We start from the raw sequence: 18,109 nt of genomic DNA, 5'->3' as shown, positions 1-18,109 counted from the left end.
AAAGAGTTAAAATGTTGGCCGAATGCTGCCTTGAGCAATGCAGTTATTTTATACATAATCTAAGTCAGCACCCTCTAAAGTTGAAAATACCGTAAATCACCTTAAGACTCACTGAGATTAAAAAAAAGAAAAAGCTAAATTAAAAAATACATTTTCTTGGGCTTCCCTGGTGGCACAGTGGTTAAGAATCTGCACGCCAATGCAGGAGACACTGGTTCAAGCCCTGGTCCAGGAAGATCCCACATGCCGCGGAGCAATGAACCCCGTGTGCCACAACTACTGAAGCCTGCGCGCCTAGAGCCTATGCTCCGTGACAAGAGAAGCCACTGCAATGAGAAGCCCGCGCACCGCAACCAACAGTAGCCCCCGCTCGCCGCAACTAGAGAAAGCCTGCGCGTAGCAACGAAGACCCAATGCAGCCAAAAATAAATAAAAAAATTTTAAAAACCCATTTTCTTCACTAATTAAAATGACACTTCATTAACATGATTTGGAGGAACAAGATTGAAATTCTTAATAGTATATTAGGAACTCAATTACTGTGCTTACTTCCTTCTCTTAGCTTCTGATGTCCAATTTATGTAACCACTCAATTCAGAGAAGTTTAAGGTAAATGGAAGGCAAAATTGCCATTCTCCTACAGGCTGACGGTTATTTCTCAACTGTCTTTGAACTTACTCTCTTTACTCTCAAAGAGGGGATATGAGAAGTACATTACAAATCAGTCTGTAGTTTTCAAATGGACAATACCAACAACATTCCTTTTACCACTTCTTCCTATACCTTTATTACCTTTCCCTCTTTTTCTTAAAAAAAAAACACTTTCTCCTTTCATGACAACCCATCATCTTATTTCAGCTTTGTGTTATGTCTACCTTTCCTTCCTTAAAACTTTTCCAAAGGTTTTCCTATCTCTTCAAACCTACTTTCCTTCTGATTCCTTTTCCACTTTTTCTGTACTTCCATGTGGACTACCTTCTATAACTGTTCTTTGAAGTTGTCTGTCCTTTGGGGATTGTTGGCTAGAAAAACCATGAAGTAAAGAAGAAATGTTCTGTTTCTGCCAATACATATTTTTGGGGTCTCTACTGGGCCACCAGCATAGTACATTTATTTGCCACAGCAAAGTGCCTCGTAACTTCTTAGGAAGAAGATGATGATGATTAGGAAAATAATTGCAGGCAACATCATAGATGCATTCCATACATGCTTGGTACTATGCTAAGAACTCTGCGTACTTTATTCTCATTTCATCGTCATGAAATCTCTGAGGTAGGTAACACTATTATTCATATTATGCAGATGAGACAGGCTTAGCTGTAGTGCTACTACAGTTAATAAAGTCACACAGCAACTAAGGACAGAGCTGGAACCGAAATCCAGGAATGACTGATTCTAGAATCTGAGAAATTAACTAGTTTCTACTGGCTGGGTTACCCAGCTATTCTTTAAACTCTTATAAGTCTATAAATTTTTAGTATTAAAGTATTATTTAGTAATATTAATATTACAGTAGTATATAAATTAATAACAACTTTTTTAAAAAATTATTTATTTTATTTATTTATTTTTGGCTGTGTTGGGCCTTCGTTGCTGCGCATGGGCTTTCTCTAGTTGTGGTGAGCGGGGGCTTCTCTTCGTTGTGCTGCGCGGGCTTCTCATTGCGGTGGCTTCTCTTGCTGTGGAGCACGGGCTCTAGGTGCACAGGCTCAGTAGTTGTGGCTCGTGGCCTGTAGAGCGCAGGCTCAGTAGTTGTGGTGCATGGGCTTAGTTGCTCCCCGGCATGTGGGATCTTCCCGGACAAGGGCTCGAACCCGTGTCCCCTGCATTGGCAGGTGGATTCTTAACCACTGTGCCACCAGAGAAGCCCATAACAACTACTAAGTTGTTTTTATATTTACCACAAAACCTGTGAAATGTGACGTACTACTAACAAATCCTTCTTGTCATTTTATAACTCATATTTTTAAGGCTACAAATGTTTAACAAAACAAAAGTATGGGTATCTATACTCCAATAAAAATTAAAATAAAAACAAAATTTAAAAAAACCCAAAATGGGCTTCCCTGGTGGCGCAGTGGTTAAGAATCCACCTGCCAATGCAGGGGACACGGGTTCGAACCCTGGTCCAGGAAGATCCCACATGCTGCGGAGCAACTAAGCCCGTGCGCCACAACTACTGAGCCTGTGCTCTAGAGCCCGTGAGCCACAACTACTTAAGCCCACACGCCTAGAGCTCGTGCTCCGCAACAAGAGAAGCCACCGCAATGAGAAGCCCACACACTGCAATGAAGAGTAACCCCTGCTCACCACAACTAGAGAAGGCCAGCACGCAGCAACAAAGACCCAACGTAGCCAAAAATAAATAAATAAAAACAAAACAAAACAAAACCCAAAGTATGGGTATCTGTAATGTAACATACTGACTTTAGTTTAATGCCTAGATTGTTTACCTAGATTTATAGACTTTTATTGTGGCTAATGCACAGATATAAATGTGACATTGTTTTGTTTTATATAAATTTAAAAAATACTTAAACTGCTGTTTCCTATAATTTAGAAAAAATACTAACATTTTCTCATTAAGGAATAATAAATCTCTCAGAAGAGAAAGGTCATATGAAAACAAGTAGCAGTGTGAATACGAATTTAGTCTAACGGTTAACTATTGTTAAATTTGGCACACAAAAAGTTTAGTGTCTTTTTATAATGCTTCAGAAACACAGAGGCTCAAAGCCTCATTCCCACCTCCAAAAAACCCTCAGAACGACAGTACAATTTCCAATATCCTATTACCATATTTTCCCCCAATTACCTATTTTCAACTTACCGTCTAAAGTAGTAAAATCTACAAAACACTGGTGAGTGAGTTGGTTCTTCTCCCTTCTTACTCCGAATAAGTCTACATTCTCGGCACTTTTGCAAATTAGGCCCTATCTCACAGCAGGAGTCATCCTGTAAAAAGGATTCCCCAGTTTGCTTCAGCTTCTTGACTTTACGCCAGTCTTTTAATACTGAACGAGGGATGCCAGCTGTAAAAGCAGTAGGAAACTATTAGCAATAATAAAAAATAACTTTTTAGAAAGGTAAACTCCTTGAGATAATATTCAAATCAATTAAAGATCACTGAGAATAAAGGCAAAAAAAAAAAAGTTCAAGTCAATTATACAACTGTGATCATATATTATTAAGATTGTAGAAAAGAGATTATAGTTCAAGGTACTCATTAATAACTAAAAAGTCCATAGCAGCATTTCTATTTACTATTCTACTAACCAAATGAACTCTTAATGTCAGTATAATGGAAATGCAGACGTAAGTAAATTTTCCAGCTGACTGAAATCTTCACATACTCAATATTCATATTTGTATAGTAGCAAACATGATAATCATTCATTTTCTATGTAAATCTATAGATAAAAATGCAGCTCTTCTACACAGAAATTTGTTATATGTAGGAGGAGGCTCTTTTAAGATGCACAGGAAGGACCTAAAGACCAAAAGTTAATACTTCTAGAAACTACAGGCTAGTTTCAATATATTTATAGTGTTTTGAAATACTTAATCTGATTCTCCAAAGGTAAATGTGGATCAAGACAAATTTCAATTTTATCACACTATATTTGTGGGAAGAGGGGCTAAGATTTTTCTCCTAATATCTCTCCCTTATTATAATGCCCTCCATCTGGTATCAATATTTGATAGAAGCAGTATCTTTTAGAAAAAGTCAAAGGGTTTGAAGGATGTAAAAGAAAAAAGCCAATATTAATCTGCCTGTCTTTATTCATGGTATAAAGAAAAAAGGCATCAGAGAAGTCTAAAGAAAAACAAAACTCTAACGCACTGTACAATTTAATACTTGCAGGAAAAAAATTAATTTATTTACTATACTCTGCATCATTGCTCCTTCACGTTCATTGACTTGAACTTAACTGTTGTAATAACACGAGCTCAAGTAATCAGTCATCTATGGAGCAGCAAGAACTCAAAACATTATATTGTATTTAAATGTAGCCTATTCAATTTTAAAAAATATATTCACTTAAAAGCACGTTGGGACAAGCAAGTGTTTGTTGACACCTATCAGCATACTTATACTGCCCATATTTATATAGCTATATGCCAGACCTGAGATTTACACAGTTTGTTATTTCTATCATGTTGAATGAATAAATTGTATTTCCTACCCTTTTGTTTACTAATCCTGCCCATTTTGCGGATCAGAGGCAGTTCAAGTGTTCTCCTGAGATTATATAATTCTTGCAGAAGATACAGCAGAACTCTTGTTCTGAGCTCTATCAACTTACCTGTTGTTAGCATACATAGTACAATTACAGCAAGATCACATACATCTTAACATAGGAAGTGCTGTGTTTAAATTCCAGGGTGGCCCATTTGAAATAGGCTCCAGTTAATAATAAGCACTTCTACGACTGCTGCCTGGTCCTTTTACAATTACATGTTCTCCCCTCTTCTGTCTCTAATTTAGGGCAAGGAGCCATTTGGCTTAATCCACTAGAGATACACGTATGTGGGCACACATACCACTTACGGAATAAAAATGTTTCCAGAAGGCTTGTGTAAAACGTTTGTTATTTCCCCCATTGTGTATAAGACAGATTTCTCCTATGGACTGTATAAAAAATTCAGAGCTTCTTGAAGTCAGAATGAACAACAGTAGTACACTGCTGATAAATCTTGATTTGTTATATTACTTCCAATCATTTATTTACTTTTTTATTTATTACACTAGAATAAACTAAATGAAATCTTTCTATTTAGACTAGAAAACGACCATTAACCAATATGCTTTTGCATTCCAGACAATGGAACAGTTCAAAGAGTATGGATAACCATACTACTGTGAAAAATTTAAATAGTATTATAAAGAAAGAACCAGGCATTTCAAAGCAACTCTCAGTTCTGTGACATGAAATGGACACTTAGACCTTTTTTTTAAATGAATGAATAAATTATAAAGATACGAAGGTCCAGGTCATGTAGACTGTTTTTCATATTATATTTTTTGCTTCTAGACTAGGCCAAACATGACTATGCCTAACTCCTTTTATGAATTTTACTGTAATATTATTTGTACAATAAATAAAATAAAACTCCATTTTTCAATTCTATATATATAATTTATTGGTAACATCTAAAATCTAAAAGTTTGAGATTTAGACACTTAATCAACAAAAAATACCTAACTCAATGGATATTTCTTCTTCCTTTATACCAGAAGAACATTTTCAACCTTAGTTCTCTATCAGTAAATCCTCAAAACAGCTGCTCTAGCAACAGAAAACTGAGGAAGAAAATAAGAGAAAAATACATGCTAACTTTTAATCTCTGATATGCCTTCACCTTAAAAATATTTTTTGAGATATAGAAATGAACTCTGCTAACAGTTAAACCACTCATTTTGTGTGTCACAGGACTTACATTTAAATCTGATGGGAAATTTCAGTACATAAAATGATGTAAAAAATTAGTCGCGGAAAAGCATCCAACTTTTAATTATCGGTAACAAAAGGCAACAGATATGAAGATTTTCTAAAACAGCAGATAAAGCAAATTCTATTGTACCTGGCTTTAGAATGTACTAAAAACTATGATATGCATATTTGTGTAATAATTATACATGTATAATAGTCTATGCAATAATATTACATTGTTTAAGTGCAGACTTAACTCTTTTCGATTGACTATGACTGATGACAACCCCAATGAACATTAAAAGGATAAAGATAATATTTAATCCATGAGGGAGATAATCCACTCAGGTTTAGAATTTATGAACTCCCAATTTAGAGAACTTTTCTAGATAGCCCAGAACAAAAGCAAGTCAACTCTGCCCATAATTAATAGATGGCATTTAATAGTCACTTAATATTACTTTGGACTTGGGAATAAATGGGACTTAAAATAGCCTGTCTGATGCTAAATGTTATTTACTATGTAGGGGAGATTTGACTAAGCATTACAACTTGGAGGGGGAAGTGCTGATTCCAGCCTTTGTCTTAAAACTTACTTGGGAACATGTACACACACAGTCTCAAAACGAAAACAGAATATGTACTTCACTAAGAGTTAATTTTATAAATTTAAGTTCTCAAGAATATTCTAAGTGTTAAAAGCTGGAAGAGTCCTATTTCTGTTTTCTGTAAGTTTAACTCCAGTATTTGAATACTCGACACCAAATGTTTTGTGAAACAAAAGAGAAACAATTATTGACCACACTAAGCTTCTTGAATTCACTGGGGAAGTAAGCAGAACACATGACAACACAGTATGCAATCCAACACTCAAATAAATGGCACGCATCCTGTATCCTTCGTTGTCAATCTCCCTCTCTTTCTTTCTTCTTACTATGTTTGCATTTCAGTCTGTCAGCCTGTCTCTAGTTGAGCTTGTTTTCCTTTGTTCTTTCACTTTCTGTCCTTTTCTACGATTCCATCCTCCTGTTTTTCTCTCCTTCACTTTGCCTCTGGTTTCCACACAGGCATGTGGGAAAAACCTCATTCAGTAAAAAGGCCCAAATAAGAGCCTTCAAGCATCCAAATGCTTGTTACAGTACTTCTTGAATGTCCACATTGTCACAGATATTTCATATATTGTATGTGGATGAATACATGGATATAGTGAAACTATTAACTGCTTTCTGCCTTGTGCAACATACCTAAAAAAAAATAAGCAAACTGAGAAAAACTACTTCTAGAGTAAAAACATACAGAAATACTTTATAGTGAATATTACTAGCAAGTATCACTTATTCTGCCCTGTCGTAGCCACAAATGAAATATAAATATTATCAGTTTTGAAACTTACTTACTATGGAAGTTCTTCTTGAATATAGAAATGAACAAACAAAACCACCAATCCCGTTTTCATTTAACTTTTACCCATTGTTAAGGACTGCTTGAATGAGTAGCATTATTAGTTAAATAGAAGGTAATTTCATTGTTTTCTTTTCTTTCTTTCTTTTTTTTTTAAAGTTTTCAATTTTTCTCCAGATGACAAAGGGTGAGATATGGGCTACATCCACACTACTTTGAAGTAGTTCTCTTCTAAAAGTGGGACTTAAAGGAAGTTTTTGTGACTAGGAATTCTTTTTCAACTATTATCTTGTTATAGGTAAATACCTAATACAGGCATACCTTGGAGATAGTGTGGGTTCAGTTTCAGACCACCACCATAAAGTACACAAATTTTCTTGTTTCCCAGTGCACATAAAAGTTAGGTTTACACTATAATGCAGTCTATTAAGTGTGCAACAGCATTATGTCTAAAAAACTATGCATGTACCTTAATTTAAAAATAGTTTATTGCTGAAAAAGGCTAACCAACATCTCAGCCTTCAGTGAGCTGTAATCTTTTTTCAATAGTAACATCAAAGGCCACTGATTACAGATCACTGAAACAAATATTATACAGTAACGATGGAAAAGTCTGAATTACCAAAATATGACAGAGACATGAAGTGAGCAAATGCTGTTGGAAAAATGGTGCCAACAGACTTTCCTGACACAGGGGTGCTGCAAACCTTCAATTTGTTTAAAAAAAAAAAAAAAAAAAAGACAATATCTGGAAAGCACAATAAAACAAGGTATGCCTGTATTAGAAATCCACTTTTAGTGTATAGCTGTAACTGCCCTTTGACAATTTTTAGAAATGGTCAAAATTCTGAATAACTACTAAATTACACACTGGGTTTTTGCCAACCTGAGTGCTATGTAAAAACATATTTCTACAAGTCTCTTGAAAATGGAGAAATATTGATAGGTCTTCTCTCATTTCCTCTTACAGGGTACTTGTAGAAATGAAGAATGTAGAAATGAAGTCAATGAGCACATACATTACACCAGGGCATACAAATGAAGTCAAAGATGCCTTTAAGCTCTCTAATTTTTAGAGAACACCACCATTATTGCAAGAACTTACAGCCCATTTTACTTGAGATAAAAGAGTAATTAATTTACTTACCACTATTATTGTTGCTCTGCAACTTCAATTTACTTTTTTCTTTGGCACTCCTGCTGAGAACCCCATTGGGTTTTAAATCTTCTTCTATTTCACCTTTTCTCTTCTGAAGATCATTTTGCTTCTTTTTGTAAGTTGGCTTAGGTTGCCTTTTAGTCCTTTGCTCTGATTTGCTTTCACTTTCGTCTGAATCTCCACTTTCAGAGCCAGATTCATAAGTTCGTTTGGCTTTTCTCCTATTGACTTTATCATCTTTTACAAATTTATCAACTATGATCTTACTATCTACACTATTTTGTAGATCATTCGATGTAGAGGCTATTAAATTGACAGAACATGGCTTAATAATTTCTGATACAGAATTCCCTGAATTTTCCATTTTATTAGTATTTTTATCTTCTTCTGAATGTCTTGTAAGCCAGGCCTTTTTCAGTTTAGTATGGTAGTTTGGTTGACTTGTCTGGGATGCTTGCCCATTTCCTACAGAGTTTGCTTTGTTAATTGTACTACAGACTACAGTGCTATCCAAGAGAGGGGAGGCTGAAGATGTCTGATTTTTCACAGCATTAGGCTCAGTCTCACTGACATTACTACTTTTATACTGAGCTGCAGCCAGTGCTGCCTTGTGCTTTTTTAAATGGATAAAATCAGTTGTGCCTGAGAACCCAGAGCTGGATTGAACAGCACTTCCTGTCTTACTACTGGCTGGTGTAACTGGAGCTGTCGTGCTGACCCTGCATTCTTGTGTTTGAGCCACTGAATGACTAACACTTTTCGAAGAGGTACATTCTAAAGATTTAGAGGCCAAAATGGTATTTGATAAAGAGTAAATTATTTCTGAACCACCCCAGCTGGAAACACTGGTGGTAGTGGCAGCAGATGTGAATATATCCGTTTTGGTATTACACATTGTATTTACAGCAGACATGACTGAACTGGGAACACTGCCCTGTGAGACAGCCTGAAAGTTTTTTTCGGATTTTATGTGAGCACTGTCTGAATTCACACTTGGCAGAATGATTCTTCCACTCTCTCCAGCTTCTGCTGATTTGAGGCAATCTGTTTGATTTGCCCCAATTGAAGATCTTTCACTAACTCGATCTTTGGAAGCTAACTGCATTGCTGGCATGCTATCAAGTTTTGTACTAGAAGGTGGACGTACAATGACAGATGCCATAGCAGCCTGTGACTTTCCGCTGCTTTTCTCCACATGCCATTCAGCTTTCTCTTTGCTGAGGTTATTATTAGATTTCCACATTTCTGTCAAACTCTGTTCAGAAGAACTCTTAAAATTTGCCTGAGTGTCTTTAGGCTCAGGAATCAGAGTTGGAGGCTTTTGTGATTCTTGAACCTTCCCACCAGCATTTACGGGCATCACTGGAGTTAATGTTGGAGGGGAAAGGCTACTATAGCTGCTTTCCTTTCTCTCCAGGCTATGATGGATTGGTGGGTGAAATACGGGCGCTCTATGTAAAGCAGGCATACTCCGGAGTGTATTTGTAGAAGAAACTGTCAAATGAGTAGGACTCCTACAATCATTTCTGAAAGTTGTTACTGAGTGAGAAGCAATTTGATGGGGAAGATGTTCTGGTACCTTGCCTACTAAACCTTCACTTTCCGGTTGGTGTTTAATCAAAGGTGGAGGCTTTGAAAGAGATGATATAAACGAAGTCAGAGTCTGAGGGTTAGCTGCTGCTGCTCCAAGGGTATTACTCTGTTTTTCAGTGTAAATATTTGAAACCTCTTTGGATGGGTATGACCTTGGTGGTTCATTGACCACACTATTAGACAATGTAGTGAAATAGTTACTTTGAGGCAAACTCTGAGGCACTGAATGCTTCATCTTATAAAGATCTGATACTGAACATTCTACATCTTTGTCTTGTTTGATGACATGGCTTTTAGGGCTAGAAGATGATGGTGCTACTCTGGAATAATTCTCTCTGTCACCCTCAAGGCCCTTGATTTTAGTTGTAAAGGGAGCAACATCAATACTTTCTTGAAGAATTCGACGGTGTTCCTCCTTATATTTGTTTAATCTCTCTCCAGTCTCCTGGGGTGGTCTCTGTAATTGATTCAATACAGGATCCACAAAATGCCTATGCAAGTGACCATCTTTTCCCGTCTGTGACCTATTTAGATCCAGGTCATTTTTGGCTGATGTGGATGCAACAGAACGCAATGGTTCAATAAAAGCTTTCCTCTCCAATTCTCTGCAAAGAAAATACACGAGGGTTTCTGTAAACACTTTTTCTTGTATAATACAAATATAGCTTCTATGCGTTACTATTCTATCATAAAAGTGAAACACGACTTTGCATGTGCTATAATATTATTACGAAAATTAAAGGAATATAAAAACAGAAGAATAGTACTTATTATTATGCAGCCTAGTTTTAAGACATTTGCTAAAATTATCTATTTATCAACTGAATTAAGAAAAACTGTAACACAAGTTTTAAGCATTGGTGAACTTACTCTTTATGATGATCTACTAAACATTTTGTCAGTGGTGGACTGGAATGTGCTGTAATTTTAAGAGGCCGATGAGGCTCTGCGCTAGAAGGTCTGACAGGAATGTGACTAAGTAATCCAATACCATCTGCTGAGGTCACAGGGGTCGGCTGATGTAACCAAGGACTGGGAGAATTCTATCAAAACAATTTTTAAAAATCATCCTTCAGTTACTAGAAAAAGCTAAACACAGTATCAGAGCAGGACTTTAATAGTAGTATATTTATGAAGTATGTGACATACTAATATAGCAGTATATTTATTAAGTATTTTATGAGAAATATCCAGACAAATAAGTAACTAACGTAGTTATATGGATTTTTCCATATGATGAAAAAAATCAATCAGCATTAAAATAGTAATTTCCAGGGAATTCCCTGGCAGTCCAGTGGTTAGGACTCTGCACTTCCACTGCAGGGGGCATGGGTTTCATCCCTGGTTGGGGAACTAATATCCTGCATGCTGTGTGGTGTGGCCAAAAAAAAAAGTTATTTCCAGAAATTTATTTACTGATTGCAGATCTTGAAATCATTGCCTTTAACTTACAAATGACGTACAGAGAACCTAGCTTTTAATATTTCCTAAGATTCTAACACCAAAAGACTATATGCTGCTAATAGAAAAAAACAGAAAACATGTTGCTAAAATACATTTCACCAGATTTCGTCAAGTTTATTTGCCAATTTTTCTTGTCAAAAATAATTTTTCCAATGTCATAATTTATTTAGATTTGGCAGAAAATTACATTTTCAAGACCCATTTGTACTCCATTTCACTATAAGCTATAGATGCTGTTGGACCATTAAACTTGGAGGTGTGGAGGTACAACATAATTAATTTTTTTAACATCAACATGCTGCCTTTCTCATAGTGAATATCTGGTGACATTGATCTCTATGTTGACACTTAAACTATCTAGTTACATGCTTAAGGACTGTTTCTATACTATGACTCACTGAAATTCTTCCAGAAAATGCTTTGTTGAGTTATACTGTGTTGAATCAGATATTGGGAAAATACAATCCTTTGGTTTTACCAAAGGGCATACATTTTACATCTCAAAATGATAATGTGAAAGCAGTATGATATCACACCAAAGATATGCTGCTATAAAATTTCTTAGATTAAAAATATACATAAACCTCACACAAGAAAAAAATATATATATATACATGTACTTAGGATCATTCAAATATATGTTTAAAATAAGGTCTCAATTCTATAAGATCCAGAAATCTGAAGTTATATAGATTACAAGGGTACCTGTATATACCTATATACATATAACAGAATATTACTCAGCTTAAAAAAGAAGAAAATCCTGTTACATGCTACAACATGGATGAACTCTGAGGACATTATGCTACATGAAATATCGTATGAGTCCACTCAAATGAAGTATCTAAAGCAGACAATCATAGAGACAGAAAGTAGAAAGGTGGGCGCCAAGAACTTAGGGGGAAGGGGAATTAGTGTTTCATGGGCAGAGTTTCAGTTTTTTGCAAGATGAAAGAGTTCTAGATATCTGTTGCACAACAATGTGAATATACTTCACACTACTAAACTGTACACTTTAGAATGGTTAAATAAATTTAACGTTGTAGCTTTTACCACAATAAAAATAAATAAATAAAATGTGTTTTGAAAGATTCTGGGGAATACCTGAAAAGCATCCTGGTCCACGCCAAGGATTAAGTTGCCTCCTAGAGTTTAACAGTGACACCCAAGCCCCCAGTTTTCAGAATGGGGCTGGTAATGCCCTCAACAACCATTTCTTAGCATGGAAATTAATCTGGCTGGAAAAACCACACAGCGCATGAAGGAATAAGAAAGAGCCCTGTCCCCCACCTTCAGCAATACTTTGTCAAGCAGAGAGACGCTCAGCCCCAACTTCACTCCCAATATCAGGATTCTCCAGCCTCGGCACCCTTAAGAGAACTAGGGGCTTAGAGAGTCATAGCTTGTAGTATACATCAATATAATGTATCTAACTGGGAAATATAACAATTTGTCTTTTAAGAATAACTTGATTATACATATCAAGAGCCTTACAATTTTACATAAATTTTATATCCAGAAGTTTCACTTCTAGGAATTTACCTGAGCAAAATAATTATGGATATATACCATAATTAGTTATGAAGACTAAGTATATTAGAAACAACTTAAGAGGTTTACTTCTTTAAATTGGCTTTTTAAAAAAATAAATAGGCTTTTCTGAGATTTTAGCTTTACAGTTCCAAAGTTACTAAGCATCAGAAGTTTCATCATAATTAGAAAAATAACTGTTTCAAAAATTCTAGCATATTTTATAATAAGAAATCTAAAAAATTAATGGGATATTAATTAATTAATTAATCAACACTTGTACATATGTTAATAAATATATGACATGAGGTAAACCACAGCTTAACTTACCCTCCTTAACGAAGATTCAGCATTAACTGCATTTTCTGGGTGAACCCACTTAGAAGAAGGCAGACCAAGTCCTGAGTATGCATGTGTTCCATTTGGATATTGCCAAATAATTGGATAAAGTCCAAGCTGATTATATGAAGCAGATGGGTGGGCTTGTCCAAGAAGATGAGGTGACTGGTGCTGTAACAACTGTTGCTGTTGCTGGTGTGCTAGTGCTAAGTGGCTCAAGCTGCTGGCATGAGCAGTCTCCAGTCGTGGGTGGCCACCGAGTAAGGAGGCAGTAGGCACTCCAGGTAACACAGCAGGAAGTAAATGAGGGTGATGAACAGAATGGTGTGGACCACTAGTCAGAGGATGAGTGTTAATGGTAGGTAATGGAGTTTGACTGGATGATCCAGCCAGTAAGTGGGGTGCAGGACTTAAGGCAGGGTGATGGGTACCTGGATTTAAACACGTTCTATGGGATGAAGAATGAAGAGGAAAAGGATGCTGGCTTAAGAAAGGTGAAATGTGATTAGCTCCTGTATCTGACCCGACAAGTGCAGGATCTCTGTAAACTGTGAAATGCTCATTTTTATCAATGATAAGAGGGCTTTTTGTAGTTTCTAATGTACTGCCTCTAGTAGGAACCGGATGAAAGCTGCATCTTGATAACTCATGTTCTATCTTACTTGCCAGTCTTCTTTCACCAGCAGTTTGGCTGTTTGCAAAAGTGGGCTTAGACTTTACAGAATCCGGGGAATGGTTAATTTTAGGTTTAACAACTTCAGGTGAGGGATTGGATTTTGTCTTGTGAGCATCTACTGAAGTATTAAGTTTAGATTTTATAGTTTCTGGGGGTGGACTTCGTTTATGCAGCTTATCTTCTGTGACAGAAACTGCACTTAGAGAAGATATGTAAGAGACATACTGATTTTTCTCTTTTTCCATATTCAGGTTTTCATTTCCTGAAGAAGCATTCCTAACGTTTGATTGGGTTAAATCTACTTTAACTACATCACTGACCCAGCTCTGGTCAGAATCTTGGTTTGCTGTTTCCAAGTATTTTGTATTTGTGACTGAATGTTTTGAATCACTAATGTCAGGGTCCATTTTCTGAAGTGTCTGAAGGCCAAAGGTACTTGAGTTTTCCTGAGCCACCTTTTCCGTAATAGTGTCATTCGTAATATCAATAACACATTTTGGTGTGGGTGGTCTGGATACAAGCTTCTCCTTTGGTAATAATTCCACCGTATGTGTTTTCTCCATATTGCGTTCCTGAAGAAGTAAATCGTTAGAATTATGATCAGAAAGTGTGGCCTGTTCTGATGAACGGATAATCATTTTTTCTTGAAGCTGAGAGTCAACAGGCTTCTGTTTCTCTGTTTCTTCATGTTTTTTATCTTCCTGTATTTGATCCCAGGGAGGCTGGCTATCTATTAGTGTCTCTTCTCCTGCCTTCTCATTATTCTGGGATTTTCCTTCTTCTCCATTTATCTTTGAAGTGTTTTTATTTTTCAACTCATTCTCTGGCTTCTGCTCTGAGGAATTATTTATTATTCTCTTATTTGAATTTTCTGAGTCACTGCTCTCAGAAAAGTCTGAAACATTGTCGGTTCGTAGTCTTTTCATATTTAGTTTCTTTTCATCCTCCTCAGGTTTCCTTCTTTTGTTCACCACCTGTTTGTTTTTACCTTTAGGATTTTCTATAAGATTTAAAAAAAGAACAGTTTTATCTTTCAAATTAATATTAAATAAGTATATTTTAAATGTGTTTTTGTTTTATATGTTCTCATGCCCTTTAAAAAAGGTGGGTCCTACCTCCTCGTGCTATATAATCATATTTTTCCTCCTTCATCTTCTCTTCATCTGGTATACTGCTATCTGAGCCCTTCCTCTTATTTGGACGAATATTTCTTTGTTGCTGGTGTGAATTCTGTTTTGGTACAGCAGCTTGGGAGTTCATTGCTGGTCTGGGACTATTTGCTTGGGCACGTGTATAATGACCCTAAAAATAACCAGTTAACAATGATTGTTCACTATCTGATCCTAAGTAATTTAAGGGAAAATATTTTACCATAATCCATCACTAACAACATACATACGTGAACAGTGTTGCTATTTTGACTGGCACGAGACCTTCGCCGTGATGTAATGCCAATATTTTCACCTTTTAACAAAGAGTGAACAACATCATCTAGAAAGGTCATTTGAACCATAGAAGGATCGACATTCTGTGGTTCTAGTACCTAATCCATGACACAAAACAAGAACAAAAATTAAATCCAATCAGCTAGCCAATGTGATATTAGGTACAATTTCTTTACTGAGTAGAGATGTTAGAAATCAGTCTGAGATACTGTCAGATTTACAATAAATCAACTTTAACCATTAAAGATAAGACTACTGTTTCACATGCTAACTAAAAATTAAAAAGCAAATACATCTATTGCAAGTATACCTTGCAAAACAAGGATTAGAGTTATTCAAGAGTATATTGCCAAGCCATAAAATGTATTTCAAAAATAAAAAGTAATTTTCAAAAAACAGCTGTAAAATAAAACAAGAAGGTAGAGCATGACAGGAATTCCCTGGCGGTCCAGTGGTTGGGACTTGGCGCTTTCACTGCTGGGGCCTGGGTTCAACTCCTGGTCGGGGAACTAAGATCCTGAAAGCTGCATGGTGCGGCCAAAAAAAAAGGAAGAAGAAGAAGGTAGAGCATGGGAAGCAGAAAAGGACAAAAATCATATAAATGAATAATAATTTTAAAGACAGGTTAAAGAAAGAACTATTTTAAAAACTAAAGGCAATTCTGTGCTTCACTGAGAGGTCAAAGTTTGTTAGCTTTTAAGGAAAAAAATTAAATAAAATTAAATGATATAGTTTATTTAGCATTTTGACTAGAATTTTAACCAAAGCATCTGCATTGTTTATAGAGGGGGTTCTCATTTATTCAGACACCCTCCACAATCCACTCAGGTAGGAAGGTGTAAATATCTATTTTCTGGGGGTAAATACAGTACAGCTTTAAAAGATTTGAAATTAAGACTTTCAGACTGTTAACTTAAAACTTCCCATTAAATTCATATCCTTAACATTAACCATATTCGCTATAAAACTTAAGGGAGCATCCCAACTCTGAAATTTGATGTAAAAAGAACTTTAGTGTGCATTAAAGTTTTCATTCGTGGAAAGAAACCATTTGGGAAGTATTTTTATTACTGGAGGGGCAGAAAAGCTGAGACTTTAAGAAAGTTTTAGCTGACCTACTGATAAAAAAAAAAAAAGACTAAACAAATAAGAGTTTGATGCCTCCACTTCAGGGACTGATTTTATCAGTGTTGAAATAAATTTGGCATCACTATCTCGCTGTGACCTCAAGTGAACTCTATGTAACATCAGACACATTTGAACTTATTAGGATTACATGACTGCACCTAGAGATGAAAATTATTTGGTGTCAACCTGGTGATCCACTGTGGGGCGGGGGGGAGGGCACGGAGGAAGTCATGGAATATGTGAATTGTAACCATCTCTTTTCAAAAATTGGACTATTTACCTGATCATTCATAACGATCATGGTGCGAGTGAAGAGATCATGATGAGTAATTATGCCAGTAAACCACTGGGTGGCAGAGTCTTGTCTATATACTCTCACTCTGTATCCATTCAAGGAATAAGGACCTTAAAAAAAACACACATCATACATGATGAGTTCATGGATGAAATGGAAAAGTAATTTGAAACTTGATGTATGAACCTTCTAGTTGTCAAAACTTTACCATAAGCAACTACAAATTTTGATCCTGGTGAAAAAGCTGCCAAAGTCTTAAAACATGCAGAGACTGTTAACTGAATTTATAAACACAATACTAAAATACCATATTGGTGTACTTTTGGATTAAACTCACTTCTTAAAATGATATCTATATATGTATACAGATGTCCTTCAGAAAATAGGTAATGATTAAATAATAAAATATATATATCTGTATATATTTAAATACGTCTTAAAACAAAAGAGAATGGAGATAAAAATTTCTTCAATTCACAGGTACTAAAATGGTATCAAATACTTGAAAGTTTAATAAGAACTGTGGGGGGGATCTGATGCACCTTATTAATATGATAGTATTATACATTAACAATTTACTAAATGCTTTCACAATTTGCAGATGCTTATTCAATCTTTTGAATCTTATTCAAAAACTCTCAGATCTTTCCCTGTTTATAAAAATTAAGAAAGTGAGGTTGATAGGTTAAATAAATTTTTAAGTGAAAGAGCTAGAACTGAATTTACTTTTCTGATTCCTAGATTGATTGATGCCTTTTCTTCCACAGTTAAGACATTTAACATATCAATCAATGATTTAATGTTTGACAGTTTAAAAAAAAAACTACGCTAATCAGTCTAAAATATACATCAAATAACACATCTGTAGAAAGTATTCCATATTACCTGTAAATCAAACACATTCATACCTGTAATCTATTATACAAACTATAGTCTTAGAATTTTTAACTATGGAAGAAAAAGACTCCAAATTATTTTTTCTGAATGTAATATAGAAATAGCTTATAGAGTAACTCCAAATATGACCAGTTTTCAATTCCAGTCAGCACCCATCTTAACTGTCTTGTTCTGCCACCAAACACAATCTGGAGTCTGTCTCACATAATTCTGCTTAGGATGGAAAGGATTACTGCCTTAATGATTTCACCTCTAAGAATATGACAAGGAAAAAAAAGTTACTTTAAAAAATATTAGCCTGGCTTCTTCAATAAATAAATTGAAAGGAAAGGAAGAAAAAAAGAGATAGACGGGTCATATCCACTAATCAATCTGTGGACATTTTTTGGATCCCAGATTAAAAATAAATAAATAAAATAAAAGTCAATCCTGTGAAAAATCATTTATGAGACAAATGGAAACTTGAACCTGAGTATTCAGTATTTGGTGTTAAGGAACTATTAATTTTTCAGCATAGTAATGGTATGGTGGCTTTGTTTAAAAATAGAACACAGCAATGTCTGAAAATTGACAGAAATAAATGAGAGTACGGGTGGGGCAGAACCTACCAAGGTTTTATTTTACAGTTGTTGGAACCAGGAGATAGAATATTTCGGTGAACTTCCATGTGCCTATTTCTCTGTATGTTTCAAATTCTCCATATTAAAGGTTTAAAAAATATCTAGCCTAAGAAGAATTTAATAAGTA

General features: G+C 35.5%; 1 protein-coding gene across 11 annotated transcripts in view; it reads right to left on the bottom strand.

Moving 5' to 3' along the window:
- JMJD1C (jumonji domain containing 1C) overlaps nucleotides 1-18,109 on the bottom strand; it is a 315,132-nt gene that overhangs the window by 26,538 nt on the left and 270,485 nt on the right. For 9 of the 11 annotated variants that reach the window (XM_082425493.1, XM_082425496.1, XM_082425492.1 and 6 more), the window contains 7 exons: nucleotides 16,451-16,575; nucleotides 14,997-15,140; nucleotides 14,713-14,899; nucleotides 12,913-14,597; nucleotides 10,459-10,631; nucleotides 7,984-10,193; nucleotides 2,831-3,032 (listed from right to left, as the gene is read on the bottom strand). In XM_082425493.1, coding sequence (XP_082281619.1) covers nucleotides 2,831-3,032; nucleotides 7,984-10,193; nucleotides 10,459-10,631; nucleotides 12,913-14,597; nucleotides 14,713-14,899; nucleotides 14,997-15,140; nucleotides 16,451-16,575 — 4,726 coding nt within the window. The remainder of the gene's footprint in view (nucleotides 1-2,830; nucleotides 3,033-7,983; nucleotides 10,194-10,458; nucleotides 10,632-12,912; nucleotides 14,598-14,712; nucleotides 14,900-14,996; nucleotides 15,141-16,450; nucleotides 16,576-18,109) is intronic. The other 2 variants (XM_082425491.1, XM_082425488.1) reach the window with 2 other exon arrangements.

This window comes from Balaenoptera physalus (assembly GCF_965194825.1).
Source record: "Balaenoptera physalus genome assembly, chromosome: 14".
NCBI lineage: Eukaryota > Metazoa > Chordata > Mammalia > Artiodactyla > Balaenopteridae > Balaenoptera > Balaenoptera physalus.
Note: the sequence above shows the minus strand (reverse complement) of the source record. Positions and strands in the feature narration are given on the sequence as shown.